Genomic DNA, 19,512 nt, shown 5'->3' with positions numbered 1-19,512 from the left:
GTCAAAGAACTGAACGCGTTCAGCAAACAGAAAACTGCTTCCTGTGCAGGATGACAGATGGAGACCCAGTGTGTGCAAAGCATTCAAGAAAGGAGCCTGATGAAACTGAACTCTATTAAAACAGATACAATGTAGATGCAGATGTATAGAAATGATGTTATATCTGTGCGTCTGTGTTATCAAAGATCGATCGCACCAACGGCCAAATCCATCAGATGTAATGTCCATGGACGAGCAGCACTGGGGGTGGGGTTCTACGTCGTATGTGGCTCCATCCAATTAACTAAGGCAACCAGCCATGCTGATGAATGGATTACAGCCTAATTGCTTCAGAGGTGGGACCCTTCATTAAATCATTTATGACGGGCTAAAGTGAGCATATGTTTTGCAAAGTGTGTGTAAATCTGCAGGAACGCTCGTGTCAGTGAGCACACGCTTGTGGTTCAGCCTGGTGGTGATAAAAACAACTGTGAGAGGAAGAGCGAGACTTTGAATTCGATATGTTCTTCCCATTTCCAGCCCTGTACTTTCATTCTTGGACTTTTGCTTTCTGATTGGCTGCTTGCTGCAAACAGAAGGTTAGAGCAGCACTTTCACTTTGGCTCTGGTTTCTGTTTCATTCCACAGCAGTGCATGCTCCTCACTGAACAAGAGTGAGAGTATTTACATAAAAACACTGAACAATAAGTGTTTTAATGTAAATAATCGTTTGTTTTGTGTTTTTTCCACAGACAAACACATTTTTCTACGCCACAGATTTAACACACAAGTATAAACGCTCTCTCAGATGAACAACCAAACGCAACACATTGCACCGTTTCATTATTTATTTACCAAAAGCTGAGCCAAAAAACAAAGTCCACCCTGTCTAAAGCCTTCAAGAGGGTTAGAAGCAGCCAAGGAATCGAATGCAAACATCAACAACTGTTGCTGCCCATCAATCTGCGAAGGGTTCAAGCCCATTTACAAACAATTTGAAGTCGGTTATTCTACAGTGTGAAAGACTATCCAGAAGTGGACGTCCCAGCAAATTCACTCCAAGGTCACAGTGTGCAACGCTCAGAGGAACTGCAGCAAACACAAGAGCTCATCCCAGTGAGAGTTAGCATGCTCAACTTTAAAATTCACCACATTATATTTTAAAAAAGGCTGAACAAGTACGACTTTTTATGGAAGGAAAAATAAGATGAAGGAATACAACAACGTCCTTTGGACACACAACACCAAAGCAGAGATGTTTGACCATAAACCAGCATATCAGCACAAACAGCCCTAATCAGCTGTCAAGTGTAGCGAGGATTTGGAGTTACAGCCATAGGTCCTGGGTTTCTAGCAGCCTGACACCTGAAGTGTGACTGAAACTGGGTCATACAACAAGACAAAGGTCCACAGCTGCAAGTGTGGACCTTGCAGCTGTGGAATCGAGCTGCAACGGCCCAGTCACAGTCCAGACCTCAACCTAAGTGAAACGCTGTAGCAGTAGATTGATAGCTGTTCTTTTAGAGCCTTCTTCTTGTTTTAATATTAGAGTCTGACGCTGAGAGGAGGCAAAAGGACAAATGGACACAGACGGTCGTCACAGAGAAACTGCAGCCCGGCTGATAACCTGAAGCCACAGACGGACGTCACTGTTGTTGAAGACACTGATCACTAAGACATCAATAATCAAACTACAGGATTGTTAAAGCTCCACTGTGAGACGCTCGTGTTGGGCATCAAAGTCCTGGCTCCACTCTGACTCTATTAAAGTTTCCACTGTGGGTGTGCCAAGTAACGTAACACCTGCTCTCCCCACACCACTGATGAGAGCAAAAGTGACATCACTGATAGAGGGTGTGTCCCAAACTCGCCATGAACCTTTTTCAAAGCTGCCTTGAGTTTGACTACAGAACAAGAACTCCTCGAGGACAAACTTGAAACTCTTAGTTGCATTCAAAGTAAATTATTTGCACTGAACAGTAACTGCTGCTAGTTTTTGACATGCAGTAAGTTTGGTTTCAGACTTCAGACTGTTTAGATTCATAAGTCTGCTCGAATGAGTCCAATAAATATTTACAGACAGAAATCATCTCTGTGGCAGCGGGTGTGCTTCTAGCTCAGCTGTAGGGGGAGAGGTGGAGCTGAGGTGCTCAGATAGCAGTGCCAGGTGGAGTTGATCGGCACAGCAGCCACCACAGAGGAGACCCCCCCCTCCCGCCCCCGCCCAGCACGCTACTCAATCATTCAAATTTAGTTCTTATTCGACTCTGATCAACAAATTTGTCGTGAATTGTGTCACTAAGATGAGTGATAAGTTTAAGGTGTTCCTCAACCCTTATGCCATAGCAAAGGCCATATCGCCATGACGACCATGCTTGTCATTTATATGCTCAACTCTCTGGCAGTCATGAGATTCTAGTTCATAGTTTTCATTTCAAGTTTCTTTGCAGGATGAAGTCAGAGTGAAGAGGACGATGTTTTCTCGTAGTGACCCAGCTCAGCCTGATGTTCTACCTGTTTCTTTACCAGCTCTGGTTAAATTAGTTGACCTAATGAAACAACATTTTATTATCTGCATCTTTTAAAAATAGCTTTTCCTTTTTGGCACATTTTTAAGGACATATGACATCACTGCTATGCAGATGACATTCAGTTATAGATCTAAGCCCTACGTTGTTTTAAGCTACAGGTCTTATCCTCTTTTAAAACCTGGAAGGTTGACCACCTTGTTAAACTTCATGAGGAGGAAAGAGAAGTCCTCCTTTGTACCCCTGACGGATTTCAATTCAATTCAATTTTATTTATATAGCGCCAAATCACAACAAATGTCGCCTCAAGGCGCTTCATAGATACAGAGAAAAACCCAACAATCATATGACCCCCTAGGAGCAGCACTTTGGCGACAGTGGGAAGGAAAAACTCCCTTTTAACAGGAAGAAACCTCCAGCAGAACCAGGCTCAGGGAGGGGCGGGGCCATCTGCTGTGCAAGGAAATGAGAACTCCTGGTCCCCGTATTTCTGAACCTTGGGGCAGCTTTTGACTCACTTTGGATGATCAGGTTAAATCTCTGGATCGATCTTGCTCTTTTAGAAACCAACGAGCTCTGTTGTGTCCTGCTGTGAATTAGAAGCGATCATTCTTGCTTTTATTTCATCTCTTCTCAAAATAACCTCCTTCAAACATCAAGTGTTCAAAATGCAACTGCAAAGTACTCGTGTCTCACTCAACTTTAAGATTCTGGTTTTGACTGTTGGAGCAGCAAACGTGTCCATGCAAACACCTCTGCAGATTCCTGAGGTCTAACCATCAGGTTCTGTGCTTCACACAAGGCTGAGAGCTAAAGGAGACAGAGCTGCTGCCCCTCAAGCTGTGTCTTCATTAGTTCTCCTTTGTAAGTTGATGTCTTGAGCTGTATAAATAGAAATGTACTTATATGAAAAACCTGCTTTAACCTTTTAGGAGCTGCAGCCATCTTCATACATGCTCCCAAGGCTCAAAAGTAATTACACAATTAACTGCCGAGCAGTTCCAAGTGAGGCCTGATCTCTCCTCCCTCTGTGACGAATTAGGCAGAGAGACCTGTTAGTGACTCTCGTGGAGTGGCGGTGTATAAACCTATTTCCTCATTACATTACGACAAATTAAGTCGATGAAAGGTCAGCAGCTGCTTCCAGGATTGAATTTGCATTTGGTGGCTGTGCTGGGAGCTCACCATTACACTGAAAGCAGCAACCCAGGTCTAATCACAGAGATCGGAACATTTGGAACATTTTTATAAAGCAGGAATGCAGCAGTCAGCTCTGCAACACCCAAATTCCTTGAAAACCCTTCATAATATCTATCACTTCCAAGAAGATGCATCATTGCTACAGTGTTCTGTCAAGACGCAACTTGATGAATGACGTACAGACGCAAAACGCTGATAACGCCCGAGGACAGAAAGACCGGATAAGACTTTCCTAGAAAACATCGAAGAAAGTTCTGGAAGTTTCTTTTAGGAATATGAACTTGTAGCAGAGAAGAGTCTGTCAAACACAGTGGAGTGTTATCATAGCCAGTGGAAGTGGGTCAAGGGTGTTTATTCATGACTAGGTGTTGATAGAAGTAGCAGGAGGAGATCTGAAGTATCGACAGCTTTACTTTCTGCTCACAGCGAATCAAAGGCTGCGAAACTGGCAGTACAGACACAGCAAAGCAACGGCTCCTGAAGGTAAAGACGTTTTCTCGGACGGCCACAACAGCCTTTAGTGGGCAGAAAGACCCACAAAGACACAGCAACTAACAGTGGATCCAGTGAAGAAGAAAGTCCATCGCCTTTACGGTTCAAGCACTACATGCCTGTAAAAGAGTTTCATTTAAGAATGAACAATAAGGGAAATTAAATATTGTTTAAATCTTAAATATAAGGAATATTTTTCAAAACTTTCTTGAAATAAAGCTGAAAGTCTGTCATTTATTAAAATCTTGATTGCTTCCAATGGTTGGCAGAGATGGGCAGTAACGCGTTACTGTAATCCGATTACTTTTTTAAAGTAACGTGTAAAGTAAGGGATTACTATTGCAAAAACGGTAATTAGATTACAGTTACTTCCCCGTAGGAACGCTGCGTTACTGCGTTACTAAAACCGTGATTTTTTGCGAGAATGTCTCATGACAGTGACGTAAGCGACGTTGGTGACAACAGCTGTGTGCAGATCAACAATGGATCATATATCGAGTGCAGAGAGAGTATGAGCGTGCAGCGTTTAAAGCGTGGAAGTACTGACCTTACTTTGAGTTTGATTCCATAAAAAGTGACAAAAACATTAGTGTCCGTTGTGCGTGGGAAGAAAACTTCTTTTTACAGCAAAAAAACCCCTAAACTTCCAAACAAGCACCGAGTAGCTACGACGTAATGGGAAACTCACAGAGAAACTCGCGGATTCTTCCACTGACCGCTGCACACCTGCACCAGGGTAACCCTCCGCCTACCCCACTCCTGCTTTACAGGTGAAAATAGAGCAACAGGACCGCTAGTCTTTGACTTTATTTATTTTCTGCTGTGTTTTACTTGCATCTATTTGAAAGACTGAGTGTAAACACAAAAAATATTTTATTTTATGTGCAGGAATGTGCAGAAAATAGGTTTAAATGTTAAACTAATTTCTTCCAGTCAGAGAATGTTGCAGATAATTTAATTTTTACTTGATGCATAAAGTTAAAAGATTAAAACTAATAAAACAAGTTTTAAAAAGAGACTTTTTCATTTGATTACATTTTGTATGATGATGATGCAGAAAAAGTAGAATTGGGCTGAAAGATCTATCACTTTATCACCTATTCAGGTTGTAAATCGTGTTTTTAAAAAGTAACTAAGTAATTAATTACTTTTGAAAATAAGTAATCAGTAAAGTAACGGGATTACTTTTTGGGGGAAGTAATCAGTAATTAGTTACTGATTACTATTTTCAAGTAACTTGACCAACACTGCTGGTTGGTGATGTTTACAGGAGACATTTAAAAATGACTGCATGACTGTCCTGATGTGTATAAGCTGGATGATTGGATGAAACTCTGACTTGTGGAGGCCGGTGTGCACTCGTGCCTGTATGAACAGTTTTGCATATATTTAAATCTCACGCTGACATGAGAAATGGACATGCAAATCCATCAGCCCCATTATGCCTCACCTTGGCAACTAGTGCACTCGCAGCTGTGTATGACTGGCAGGACAACCGGCTCGCTCTCTCCACTCTCGCACTGCAGGCTGAGGAAGCGCACCGGGGTGTTCGGGTCCAGGCGGTAGCTGCAGCACTCACATACCGACTGGAGATACGGCTCCTACGTGGAGAGAGTAAAAAGAAGAGAGAGGGGGCAGAAAGTGAAATAAGAGCCAAGAGGGTGACTTGGATACGATGAGGGCAAACTGAAATCAGAGCAGGGGACGGTTTTATGAGGAGATCAGGGAAATAGTAGGAGGTAGAAAGTTTAAATGAGGGGAAAGAGTAGGACAGATAAGGAAGGGCAGATTCCTCCCTCAATCCTATGTGATGGAAGATTACAGTGTAAGAATTACAGCATATTAAGGACAAAAAATGAACTAATGCCTTTAAATGTTTCTGCATTTCTGCATAAATAAGAGTAGTAAAGAAAAGCAAACCCAGTTAAACGTATGACCCGTGTGCTGAGGGCGAGTTTCTTTCTGCTTCACTTCCTGTGAGCCCACAGACAGATGACTTTGCTGCTGTCATTCAGTCCTCATCAATAAAGGTGAGCTGCTGTGACGGCGATGAAAAGCCCAAATCTTGGCCCTACCATGACCGTGTGTGACTGATGTGGTTCCAGTGCTGTAATGCATCTAAACCAAAGGTTTCCTTTAAGACATTTCCACAGAGCATCATTCAGACAGAGCCCTCTGCCTCATCTGTGTGCTCTTTAGCAAACAGCAGATGGGCAGCACAGCTTTTCTCCTCGTATCTCTGCCACGTGCATTCGTGAACATGAACATTTGACACTGTGAAGCAGGTCTAAGCTTAGCTTCTTATTTTTTTAAACTCCTGCATCCCTGTTTGTGCTGGGCTGATCTGTGATGCTCGACCGTGCTGAGGAGGCTAACAGCGTTCTTTAATTTCCTTGCTTTGCAGACAGTCTGTCTGACTGTGAACGGGTGCAAAGTCTTTACAGATGGTTTTGTACCCTCTCCCAGACTCCTCAGCATCTACATCTATCGTCCTTCCTGAAACATGCTGTGAAGAACAGACTTTGACAGATCCCTGATCTTTACCTTAAACAGGGTGCCCATGGACTCCTGACTGAGGGCTTTAAAAAGAGCATTAATACTGATTACAAGTCAGATTTTTAGTTCTCCAACAGTTCCAAAGGAAGATCTCATTCAGCTGCTACATGCTCCACAATGTTTCTTTGTTGGATCCGTGCTTACTCTCCCTGTCATCTAATACACTGTGTTCATTATCGTCTAATCAGAATGAAGAAAGAGCTGAACGATGCTAAAATGTCTGATACACAGAAACTGCGTAGTTATAACATTAATACTGTAAGCAATATGAAATGTAAAAATACATTATGTAGTACTAATAATAATAATAAGAGCAAGAAAGATATGTTTTACTTCTTTGTGTCTTTTTAAGGTGGCTTACACGACAAACTCCACTGATAACAAATAACAGAGTCAACAAAGATGCATGCAAAAATCCTGAAATTTGAGAATAATCGAGCCTCGTTTGTAACTCAGTGAAAGAAGGTCGGCTTTGGAAGCTGTGTTCATGCATCCAATTAATGCAGACAAAGCCTGAAGGAGACGGTGGAAAAGTACAGAGGAAGGTAGCAACGCAGGATACATAAAAGGGGAAGGAGGTAAGAAAAGTTCCTCTGAAGAATAGTTATTAGTACTTCTCACACACTTTGAAAAGTCTACAGTGTGTGTGTGTGTGTCAGCCGGTGATGGGAAACTTGATCACTGTAATGAATTCCTGCTTCTTCCAGTCGTGCTAATCAATGAGACGGGGACTTCACAGGGTTGCCTAGTCATCGGTTACCATCCCCGGTTGCCACAGTAACGGGAGGTAATGACACATTTGGCCGAGCTGATGTTTATTTTTACTGATCTCCCAGCATGACTGACTCTATTTTTACAGTGGAGACGCATAGATGCCAAGGAAGAACAAAGTCACCATGGTGATGAGGTGATAAGCTCGCTGTCTTACACGGATGAAAAAGACAGAAAACCAAGAATGAAAATCAAAGAAGAAGAAAAGATAGAATCCCTCTACCCCTGCACAAGATTCAACACACCCATCTACTGTATTTACACCTCTGATACTTCACATATTATATCTTGTATTTCCGTTTGGCTGCCTTCAAGTCATCGACTGTATGTTTATCTTTAAGCACAGATGTCAACTGCTCAGCTCAGGATGCATAATTAAAGACAATTCTCTCGCATCAGTAGAAAAAACAAAATAGAAAATGAGATGATTTGCTAAAGCAGTAATATGATACCCTGAATCATGATTTTATTAATAGTTTTTGGGATTTAAAGGGACTTAAAGGGCAGATGCATAAACTGTACATAAAAGATGGCGATAACTGGTTGCTCTTAAAAGTAAAGCCATTAACCTTGAACCCTCATGCTTTGTAATGGCCTCCAGGGGGTGATTCCCCTGGTTGATGAAAACATTATTTTCAGCTCATATTGAAAAAATTCCATCCATCCATCAGGCCAGCCGAGAGATATAATCGCTCCAGCGTGTTCTGCCCCGGGGCCTCCTCCCAGTGGGACATGCCCGGAACGCCTCACCCAGGAGGCATCCTTGTCAGATGTCCGAACCACCTCAGCTCCTCAGCTGACTCCTTTCGATGTGGAGGAGCAGCGGCTCTACTCTGAGCCCCTCCTGGATGGCTGAACTTCTCACCCTATCTCTAAGGGAGAGGCCAGCCACCCTTCGGAGGAAGCTCATTTCCGCCGCTTGTATCCGCGATCTCGTTCTTTCGGTCACTACCCACAGCTCGTGGCCATAGGTGAGGGTAGGGACGTAGATCGACCGGGAAATTGAGAGCTTCGCTTTTACACTCAGCTCTCTCTTCACCACCACAGACCACAATCCGTCTGTCGATCTCCCGCTCCCTTCTCCCGTCACTCGTGAACAACACATCGAGATATTTCCTCCACTTGGGGCAGGAACTCGTCCCTGACCCCGAGTGGGCCCTCCACCCTTTTCCAGCTGAGGACCATGGCCATGGTTCAATTTGTAACTTATTAAAACAGGTTATGTCTCACATGTGTCTGAGCATAGACACATCCATCAGTTTTACATTCAGATTCACCTCCCAAATGTTATGTCAAAACTCTAAGCTATGGATTCACGTTTTATATGGATTACATGCTTTGACTGCATTTTTGCTACTTTGTGTCCACTTGTTGGAATTTGAAGTTTGACATATTCTGAATACACTGAATCCTGCCTAAGAGTCTGTATTATTCCCTTGCAGTGCCTGGGCCTCACATGATTTGATTCAAAGGTTTCCTTGACCTAGATTAGACATAATGACAAACCAGAAAACGTGCTGAAGGATATCAGTGTGACTGGAGCACACAGGTGTACTCATCCAACTTCTCTGAGAAGCCAAGGACACAAAAAAACACCAAAGTTTTCTGCCTGAACTGAACTATTGTAAGCAGTTGTGTTTTAGATAATCTGGTTTCAATAGTTACAGACCATTACTAAAGCCAAATTCATATTCAGGACCCGATAACTAGTTATGCTGATGACATCAGACTACAATTTCAATCAGTTTTACAACACAGTGGCCCTTCACTGACAAAAGTCGACGGCATTTGAATTCCTGTTGAAGGGGAAGTGACTGCAACAGTATGAAGAAATTCAATCATCTACCTTGGAAAATGTTTGAAAGACACACTGAAAATGGGATCTCCAAGACAGAGGAGCAAGAGGAAGAGTGGTTGAAATCACCAAGTCTGGATGGGAAATGTTGGATTTACAAACATGGCGCGCTTCCAAGACTTATGTGGCTCCAAAATGTGTCCATGATAACTGTGGAACCTGTAGACAACATATCAACTGCATGGAGAAGTCTTATATAAGATCAAGCTCCCAGATCCAGCTCCCTTGGAATGTTTTTCTGAAAGTTTTCCAAGTCTCCTTGACATATACAGACTTGTTTGGGAAGTTGATATAAGGTGCTGGTTGGGCACTGACCAAAACAACCGCACCGAGACCCTTTGGAGGAGGTGGTCTCAGTACCATTCCAAACAAACTCCAGAGCGGCTCGTTTATGGTTTCAACAATGATCCAAACCAACCAGGTGCATGTTACAAGACTGAGCTAAAAAATGTCATGTAGCCACTTATGGTGGGAAAAGATGTGCAAAGGTCTGTACAGGTTAGCAACTGGCCATGAAATGAGTGTAAATTTGTTCTCCAGTAGTCCTGAACGCAGCACCTTCTTCCTACGTTCAGCCCGCCCCTGGCACATCTGACCAATAAGCGGACTGAACATTCTCTGGTAGCAAAGGTGGGAAGTAATGAAGTACAAATACTTTGTTACTGTATCCCAAAAGGCTGATTCTCTCAGCTGACTGCAGGTGTCTCCAACCTTATAAACAGTCTTTGATCAGTAGTTGTTGATCAATAGTCAATGCAATTTGCATATTAATACAATTATAAATGAATTTGCACAAAGAGCAGCAGGTCAGCTGATCACAGCCTGTACACTAAGAAAATCTTCCCCCACCTACTGAATCCACTTTGACCCCTGACTGTGCACATTTTCCTGTTTAGAGGAAAAGTCGCCCTCTACAATGTAGCAACAGAAAACAGATTTATGTTTTTTATTTTGCACAAAAATAGAAACGTCCTCCAAAGAGCTACTCTTACTTTCTTACTTTGAGTACATTTTAGAGTCTGTACTTTTTAACTTTTACTTGAAAAAAGAAGTTGAATCAGTACATCAACTTTTAGCTGAGTATTTGTACTTCTACTTAAGTACAGAAAGTAATAATAAATAATAATGGATTGCATTTTTATAGCGCTTTTCGGGACCCCTCAAAGTGCTTTACAATACCACTCTCACATTCATACACTGGTGAAGGCAAGCTACAGTTGTAGCCACAGCTGCCCTGGGGCAGACTGACAGAGGCGAGGCTGCCATATCGCGCCATCGGCCCCTCTGGCCAACACCAGTAGGCGGTAGGTGAAGTGTCTTGCCCAAGGACACAACGACCGAGACTGTCCGAGCCGGGGCTCGAACCGGCAAGACGAACACCCAACTCATGAGCCACGATCTCCCGCTCTGTACTTTTGCCCAGTCTGGTTTGGTTTGCTTGGATTTCACTTGGATTGATCTCTGTGTGAAAACAAACCGAACCACAGGCACAGTTTACAAACCGATCTGGAGCAAAGTAATCAAACTACAGGTGTGAAAACGCCCTGAGACATCCATCATACGGGGTCATCTGTGGATGCTAGCTGACCCCATGCAAACTAGTTATCCTGCACAGGAAGGGTGAATAAGAACACTCTCTACAAATATTGTCAGTCAAGAAAGTAAAGTTCAGAGGCTGGCTGTTTCAGCTGTTTCAGGTGTTTCAGGTGTTTCAGCTGTTTCGGGTGTTTCAGCTGTTTCGGGTGTTTCAACTGTTTCAGCTGTTTCAGCTGTTTCGGGTGTTTCAGCTGTTTCGGGTGTTTCAGCTGTTTCGGGTGTTTCAGCTGTTTCAGCTGTTTCAACTTTTTCAGGTGTTTCAGCTGTTTCGGGTGTTTCAGCTGTTTCGGGTGTTTCAGGTGTTTCAGGTGTTTCGGGTGTTTCAGCTGTTTCAGTTGTTTTGGGGGTTTCAGCTGTTTCAGGTGTTTCAGGTGTTTCGGGTGTTTCGGGTGTTTCAGCTGTTTCAGCTGTTTCAGCTGTTTCGGGTGTTTCAGCTGTTTCAGCTGTTTTGGGGTTTCAGCTGTTTCAGCTGTTTCGGGTGTTTCAGCTGTTTCGGGTGTTTCAACTGTTTCAGCTGTTTCGGGTGTTTCAGCTGTTTCGGGTGTTTCAGCTGTTTCGGATGTTTCAGGTGTTTCGGGTGTTTCAACTGTTTCAGGTGCTTCAACTGTTTCAGGTGTTTCAGCTGTTTCGGGTGTTTCAGGTGTTCAACTGTTTCGGCTGTTTCGGGTGTTTCAGCTGTTTCGGGTGTTTCAGCTGTGTCGGGTGTTTCAGCTGTTTCGGGTGTTCCGGGTGTTTCAGCTGTTTCGGGTGTTTCAGCTGTTTCGGGTGTTTCAGCTGTTTCAGGTGTTTCAGCTGTTTCAGCTGTTTCGGGTGTTTCAGCTGTTTTGGGGGTTTCAGCTGTTTCAGCTGTTTCGGGTGTTTCAACTGTTTCAGCTGTTTCGGGTGTTTCAGCTGTTTCGGCTGTTTCAGGTGTTTCGGGTGTTTCAACTGTTTCAGGTGCTTCAACTGTTTCAGGTGTTTCAGCTGTTTCGGGTGTTTCAGGTGTTCAACTGTTTCGGCTGTTTCAGGTGTTTCAGCTGTTTCGGGTGTTTCAGCTGTGTCGGGTGTTTCAGCTGTTTCGGGTGTTCCGGGTGTTTCAGCTGTTTCAGCTGTTTCGGGTGTTTCAGCTGTTTCGGGTGTTTCAGCTGTTTCAGGTGTTTCAGCTGTTTCAGCTGTTTCGGGTGTTTCAGCTGTTTTGGGGGTTTCAGCTGTTTCAGCTGTTTCGGGTGTTTCAACTGTTTCAGCTGTTTCGGGTGTTTCAGCTGTTTCGGCTGTTTCGGGTGTTTCAGCTGTTTCGGGTGTTTCAGCTGTTTCGGGTGTTTCAGCTGTTTCGGGTGTTCCGGGTGTTTCAGCTGTTTCAGCTGTTTCGGGTGTTTCAGCTGTTTCGGGTGTTTCAGCTGTTTTGGGGGTTTCAGCTGTTTCAGCTGTTTCGGGTGTTTCAGCTGTTTCGGGTGTTTCAACTGTTTCAGCTGTTTCGGGTGTTTCAGCTGTTTCGGCTGTTTCAGGTGTTTCGGGTGTTTCAACTGTTTCAGGTGCTTCAACTGTTTCAGGTGTTTCAGCTGTTTCGGGTGTTTCAGGTGTTCAACTGTTTCAGCTGTTTCAGCTGTTTCAGCTGTTTCGGGTGTTTCAGCTGTTTCAGCTGTTTTGGGGGTTTCAGCTGTTTCAGCTGTTTCGGGTGTTTCAACTGTTTCAGCTGTTTCGGGTGTTTCAGCTGTTTCGGGTGTTTCAGCTGTTTCGGCTGTTTCAGGTGTTTCGGGTGTTTCAACTGTTTCAGGTGCTTCAACTGTTTCAGGTGTTTCGGGTGTTTCAGGTGTTCAACTGTTTCGGCTGTTTCGGGTGTTTCGGGTGTTTCAGCTGTTTCGGGTGTTTCAGCTGTGTCGGGTGTTTCAGCTGTTTCGGGTGTTCCGAGTGTTTCAGCTGTTTCGGGTGTTTCAGCTGTTTCAGGTGTTTCAGCTGTTTCAGCTGTTTCAGCTGTTTCGGGTGTTTCAGCTGTTTTGGGGGTTTCAGCTGTTTCAGCTGTTTCGGGTGTTTCAACTGTTTCAGCTGTTTCGGGTGTTTCAGCTGTTTCGGCTGTTTCAGGTGTTTCGGGTGTTTCAACTGTTTCAGGTGCTTCAACTGTTTCAGGTGTTTCAGCTGTTTCGGGTGTTTCAGGTGTTCAACTGTTTCGGCTGTTTCAGGTGTTTCAGTTGTTTCGGGTGTTTCAGCTGTGTCGGGTGTTTCAGCTGTTTCGGGTGTTCCGGGTGTTTCAGCTGTTTCAGCTGTTTCGGGTGTTTCAGCTGTTTCGGGTGTTTCAGCTGTTTCAGGTGTTTCAGCTGTTTCAGCTGTTTCGGGTGTTTCGGGTGTTTCAGCTGTTTCAGCTGTTTCAGGTGTTTCAGCTTTTTCAGCTGTTTCGGGTGTTTCGGGTGTTTCAGCTGTTTCAGGTGTTTCAGCTGTTTCAGCTGTTTCAGCTGTTTCGGGTGTTTCAGCTGTTTCGGGTGTTCCGGGTGTTTCAGCTGTTTCAGCTGTTTCGGGTGTTTCAACTGTTTCAGCTGTTTCGGGTGTTTCAGCTGTTTCGGCTGTTTCAGGTGTTTCGGGTGTTTCAACTGTTTCAGGTGCTTCAACTGTTTCAGGTGTTTCAGCTGTTTCGGGTGTTTCAGGTGTTCAACTGTTTCGGCTGTTTCAGGTGTTTCAGCTGTTTCGGCTGTTTCAGCTGTGTCGGGTGTTTCAGCTGTTTCGGGTGTTCCGGGTGTTTCAGCTGTTTCAGCTGTTTCGGGTGTTTCAGCTGTTTCGGGTGTTTCAGCTGTTTCAGGTGTTTCAGCTGTTTCAGCTGTTTCGGGTGTTTCAGCTGTTTTGGGGGTTTCAGCTGTTTCAGCTGTTTCGGGTGTTTCAACTGTTTCAGCTGTTTCGGCTGTTTCGGGTGTTTCAGCTGTTTCGGGTGTTTCAGCTGTTTCGGGTGTTTCAGCTGTTTCGGGTGTTTCAGCTGTTTCGGGTGTTTCGGGTGTTTCAGCTGTTTTGGGGGTTTCAGCTGTTTCAGCTGTTTCGGGTGTTTCAGCTGTTTCGGGTGTTTCAACTGTTTCAGCTGTTTCGGGTGTTTCAGCTGTTTCGGCTGTTTCAGGTGTTTCGGGTGTTTCAACTGTTTCAGGTGCTTCAACTGTTTCAGGTGTTTCAGCTGTTTCGGGTGTTTCAGGTGTTCAACTGTTTCGGCTGTTTCGGGTGTTTCAGCTGTTTCGGGTGTTTCAGCTGTGTCGGGTGTTTCAGCTGTTTCGGGTGTTCCGGGTGTTTCAGCTGTTTCAGCTGTTTCGGGTGTTTCAGCTGTTTCGGCTGTTTCAGCTGTTTCAGGTGTTTCAGCTGTTTCAGCTGTTTCGGGTGTTTCAGCTGTTTCAGCTGTTTCGGGTGTTTCAGCTGTTTCAGCTGTTTCAGGCACAGTTTACAAACCGATCTGGAGCAAAGTAATCAAACTACAGGTGTGAAAACGCCCTGAGACATCCATCATACGGGGTCATCTGTGGATGCTAGCTGACCCCATGCAAACTAGTTATCCTGCACAGGAAGGGTGAATAAGAACACTCTCTATAAATATTGTCAGTCAAGAAAGTAAATTTCAGAGGCTGGCTGTTTCAGCTGTTTCAGGTGTTTCAGCTGTTTCGGGTGTTTCAGCTGTTTCGGGTGTTTCAACTGTTTCAGCTGTTTCGGGTGTTTCGGGTGTTTCGGGTGTTTCAGCTGTTTCGGGTGTTTCAGCTGTTTCGGGTGTTTCAGCTGTTTCAGCTGTTTCGGGTGTTTCAGCTGTTTCAACTGTTTCGGGTGTTTCAGCTGTTTCGGGTGTTTCAGCTGTTTCGGGTGTTTCAGCTGTTTCGGCTGTTTCAGCTGTTTCGGGTGTTTCAGCTGTTTCGGGTGTTTCAGCTGTTTCGGGTGTTTCAGGTGTTTCAGCTGTTTCGGGTGTTCAACTGTTTCGGGTGTTTCCGCTGTTTTGGTGGTTTCAGCTGTTTCAGCTGTTTCGGCTGTTTCGGATGTTTCAGCTGTTTCGGGTGTTTCAGCTGTTTCAGCTGTTTCAGGTGTTTCGGGTGTTTCAGGTGTTTCAGCTGTTTCGGGTGTTTCAGCTGTTTCGGGTGTTTCAGCTGTTTCGGGTGTTTCAGGTGTTTCAGCTGTTTCGGGTGTTCAACTGTTTCGGGTGTTTCGGGTGTTTCGGCTGTTTCAGCTGTTTCAGCTGTTTCGGGTGTTTCAACTGTTTCAGCTGTTCCGGGTGTTTCAGCTGTTTCGGGTGTTTCAGCTGTTTCGGCTGTTTCAGGTGTTTCGGCTTTTTCAGGTGTTTCGGCTGTTTCAACTGTTTCAGGTGCTTCAACTGTTTCAGGTGTTTCAGCTGTTTCAGCTGTTTCGGCTGTTTCAGCTGTTTCGGGTGTTTCAGCTGTTTCGGGTGTTTCAGCTGTTTCGGGTGTTTCAGCTGTTTCAGCTGTTTCGGGTGTTTCAGCTGTTTCAACTGTTTCGGGTGTTTCAGCTGTTTCGGGTGTTTCAGCTGTTTCGGGTGTTTCAGCTGTTTCGGCTGTTTCAGCTGTTTCGGGTGTTTCAGCTGTTTCGGGTGTTTCAGCTGTTTCGGGTGTTTCAGGTGTTTCAGCTGTTTCGGGTGTTCAACTGTTTCGGGTGTTTCCGCTGTTTTGGTGGTTTCAGCTGTTTCAGCTGTTTCGGCTGTTTCGGCTGTTTCAGCTGTTTCGGGTGTTTCAGCTGTTTCAGCTGTTTCAGGTGTTTCGGGTGTTTCAGGTGTTTCAGCTGTTTCGGGTGTTTCAGCTGTTTCGGGTGTTTCAGCTGTTTCGGGTGTTTCAGCTGTTTCGGGTGTTTCAGGTGTTTCAGCTGTTTCGGGTGTTCAACTGTTTCGGGTGTTTCGGGTGTTTCGGCTGTTTCAGCTGTTTCAGCTGTTTCGGGTGTTTCAACTGTTTCAGCTGTTCCAGGTGTTTCAGCTGTTTCGGGTGTTTCAGCTGTTTCGGCTGTTTCAGGTGTTTCGGCTTTTTCAGGTGTTTCGGCTGTTTCAACTGTTTCAGGTGCTTCAACTGTTTCAGGTGTTTCAGCTGTTTCGGGTGTTTCAGCTGTTTCGGCTGTTTCGGCTGTTTCAGGTGTTTCGGCTGTTTCAGCTGTTTCAACTGTTTCAGGTGTTTCAACTGTTTCAGGTGTTTCAGCTGTTTCAGGTGTTTCAGCTGTTTCAGGTGTTTCAACTGTTTCAGGTGTTTCAGCTGTTTCAGGGGTCAGTGAAACAAAACCTGCTGAAATCAAATCGGGTGGCAATTGGGCTGAATGTGGTAGAAACTCCATGTCTGAGGCTTTGGAGTCTAGCAGTGTCAGAAAAACAGTGAGATTTGTGTGTGAGGATATAAAGAAGTCACAAGAAGGTGAAGATATTGTACCAAGAAGGCAAAAAAGAGTTTGGAAGTCTGGAGGAGAGTGAGAGAGACACCAGGACTAAACACTAAACACACTGTGAAGTTTGGGTGTCACCTCTGCCCGGCTGAAAACTCCATCCACTTAGAATGGTTTAAAATGGCATCTTTGATGACTTGATGATAATGACTCAACACGAATGAGAGCACATGCCATGTTTTACAATTTGTAAAATAAATCAACGAACAGCCTTTTTACAAAAGACCTTTTGAGTGTTAGTCCCTTTCAGCCCCTTTTATCTTAGTATGCTACCAGTTACTACTTCTCAGAATTGTCTGCAGGTGTTCAGAGAGTAACATCCCGTGTGTGCGTGCATGTGTGTGGCTCTACCTCCAGGATGACATCAGTCCTGGACAGGCAGCGTCCCCTGCAGAAGCTGACCTCCACATTGTCAAGTCGACAGTCTCCCTTGGTGATGTTACGGACCTGCACATAGCGATGACACTCTTGCACAGGCTCACCTTGTGCAAACGCAGAGAGGAAAAGAGATACACTTAGGACAGAGCAAAGGAGAGGAGCATATAATAAACCAGAAGCACTACTTTATAGACGATATTGTCTTTGCATTTGCATGAAATAACGGCAAAAAATGACAAAAAGGAGGAGACAGAGCAGAAAGCTCATTGCAGAAGGCAGGGTGACATTGCCGTGAAATTTCCTCCACTGGGACAGAGATTAAAGCCCCAGTGTAGGTTAAGTAATGTAATCTCCCACTAATTGGGGGCTGAGGCACTTCCCTTGTAGCCTCCTCTAAACTGAACTGAAGAACATTCAAATCCATTTAAGTGGTCTGGAAGCCATGATATTGGAATGAATGACCCACAGTGACTTGCTCGGGAATAGATTGTTTTGCAAAAAGCAGCGTTTTAATTGCTCCTTTTGTTTCGCATTATCATACGTGGGAAAGCCTTACTCTGTGGATCCGCTGATAGTTTTAAATGACTAATATTATGGAATCTGATGGTCAGAAGTTTGGGAGTAAGGTCCAAGAATGTTGACTGATGGTTTTTGGGATGCGTTTTTGTGCCATGTGTATGCAGTACCAACCTGGAAACTGCTTTCTACACACGGGGCAGCAGCTGCCTGGTTCTTCCACCTTCACCTCCCCCTGAGAGAATCATGCAAACAGAATCATGCAACATTTATGGACGGCTTATACTTGTCATGTCTAAGAGTGTTTCATTGACAAGTTAGAGCAGGCATTTCATCAAAAGTGTGACACATATGCATATGCATGTGCATATCCACAAAAACATTAGCACAAGCTAACCGAGCATCAACCCCGTATGAAAGTGAAGGGTGACTCTTAATTTACGTGTTCTGGTATCTTCAAATTCATAATGCTTTCATAATAGCTGTCTAATAACCGTTTAAGGTTAAGTTAAGGGCAGGCCCAGCTTAATTGAATTATGTGAGAAACAACTAATTCAAAGTCTGAGTCTGAGGTAATGTAACTCCTGCAAACATGAGAGTAGCTTCACCCAGAGCACATGTAACAGTCCTGAAAGGGTCTGAACCTTCACCAGACCTACCTACCGGTTCGGTGGTGCGTCAGTGATGGTCTGGTGCCGATCTGGGAGGAGACCCCCCAGGACACCATCCCGGAGCATGCATGCAAATATGTGTGGGCCAAACAATCACCCAGTGTGATACCCTGTTGTTCCTAATAAGTTGTCCACTCCATTGTCATGGTCTGCGGTGGGTGGCTGGAATTTCCATAAGGCTCCTGAACCTACCTGGGATCCGCCCCTGGGCAGGGCCAACTCCAGCTCCTGCACACCTGGAGCCTATTGCAGGCAATCAAGCCAGAGGGATTTAAGCCACACGTTGATGTTCATTCACTGCCAGTTCGTCATCAACACATGTTGGTAACAGGCCTTATACTTCAAGTTCTTGCTGTGATTTATCTTTTTAACCAGACTCTCTTGTGCTGCAGTTGCTGTTTTCACCTTGGCTCACGCTCCACCTCCAGACTCAGGATACCAAGCAATCATTTTGAAAATCCCTCTGTGCCTCACCTGCCTGCCCTCACACTCCATCTGAAGCCCCGGATCTCAGGTCAGCCTTTCCACGCCACTCAGCCTCCCCTGGATTCTCTCACCCCCCTCTCAACACTCCATGTCTCCTACTGCAATGTGACTGTTCCCTGCTCAGCTCCACTCTGCATCTCAGGCCTCATTCCCTCGCCCTAGCCACATTTCCCAGGCCACGCCACGTCAAACTCCACGTCTTATTGTTTTTTTGTCTTTGCTACATTTTTTTTGCACTTAAGCCTAATAAATTGTTACATCATCTGCTGTCTCTGCTCTGGGTTTCTGCACCTGAGTCCTGTTCAGTACAGGCCACTCGGCCCTGTGACATCCATAGCAGTATAGAAACCCAGCATGATTTTTTCCCCCCATTGAGATCTGATGTGTTTTCAAAACATTCATTAATGTTTTTGAGCATGAGCACCAATAACTCATCATTAGCTGATAACTGGGCCCTCAAACCAGCATCAGGCTCAAAAGAATGTGTCCATTCTTTGTATGCAGTCTGTGGTTCTCACACAGCACAGACAACATGAAATTCAAATGACAAACAAGTACCAAGAGTTTCATGGCCACTCGAGGCTTGTTCGAAAAGTGAGTTTGTCTTTGTACACTCATGTTTAAACGTCTAACGTCACAAAAATAAACACATATACCACAGGGAACATTTTACAGTTTATCTAGAGATAGTTCTGCCCCACATAGAAACTGTGAAGAGATGAAACTCAAGGTGTAATTACATGAACCCGCTGGGAGGGTCTTTTTACCAAACGAGTGATGCAGAGAGAAGGATGAGGAGGGAGAAAATGACACAGAGCCAGGCAGGCAAAATGGAAAAGGGATAGGAATAAGAAAATGACACATGAAGACCAAAAATAGCACATGAAAGAAACTGTGACGTAAGGACACACAGGACACAGACAGAGGGAATAAAGAGAAACCCAGAACAGAGAAAAGCAAGGTGTCCTGTGATGTCCCTGCCTGAGAATAGCTGCTGTTAGCATGCAGAGTCACACACAGACCCATCTATAGCATCACTCTAGTGCGACACACACACACACCTCTTAACTGTTCACCTCAAGGAGTGTTCCTTCCACTCGGCACTGCTGCCAGCCTTCCCTCA

At 44.7% G+C, this 19,512-nt stretch overlaps 1 protein-coding gene across 1 annotated transcript in view; it reads right to left on the bottom strand.

Annotated features, from left to right (window-relative positions):
* Positions 1-19,512, bottom strand: part of sspo (SCO-spondin) — a 124,177-nt gene that overhangs the window by 1,042 nt on the left and 103,623 nt on the right. Inside the window, exons 107-109 of the mRNA XM_085173116.1 lie at positions 17,407-17,467; positions 16,690-16,820; positions 5,650-5,800 (exon numbers count right to left, since the gene is read on the bottom strand). Of these exons, the coding sequence (XP_085029242.1) occupies positions 5,650-5,800; positions 16,690-16,820; positions 17,407-17,467 (343 nt within the window). The remainder of the gene's footprint in view (positions 1-5,649; positions 5,801-16,689; positions 16,821-17,406; positions 17,468-19,512) is intronic.

The sequence above is a fragment of the Neolamprologus multifasciatus genome, chromosome 9 (assembly GCF_963576455.1).
Source record: "Neolamprologus multifasciatus chromosome 9, fNeoMul1.2, whole genome shotgun sequence".
Lineage (NCBI taxonomy): Eukaryota > Metazoa > Chordata > Actinopteri > Cichliformes > Cichlidae > Neolamprologus > Neolamprologus multifasciatus.
Note: the sequence above shows the minus strand (reverse complement) of the source record. Positions and strands in the feature narration are given on the sequence as shown.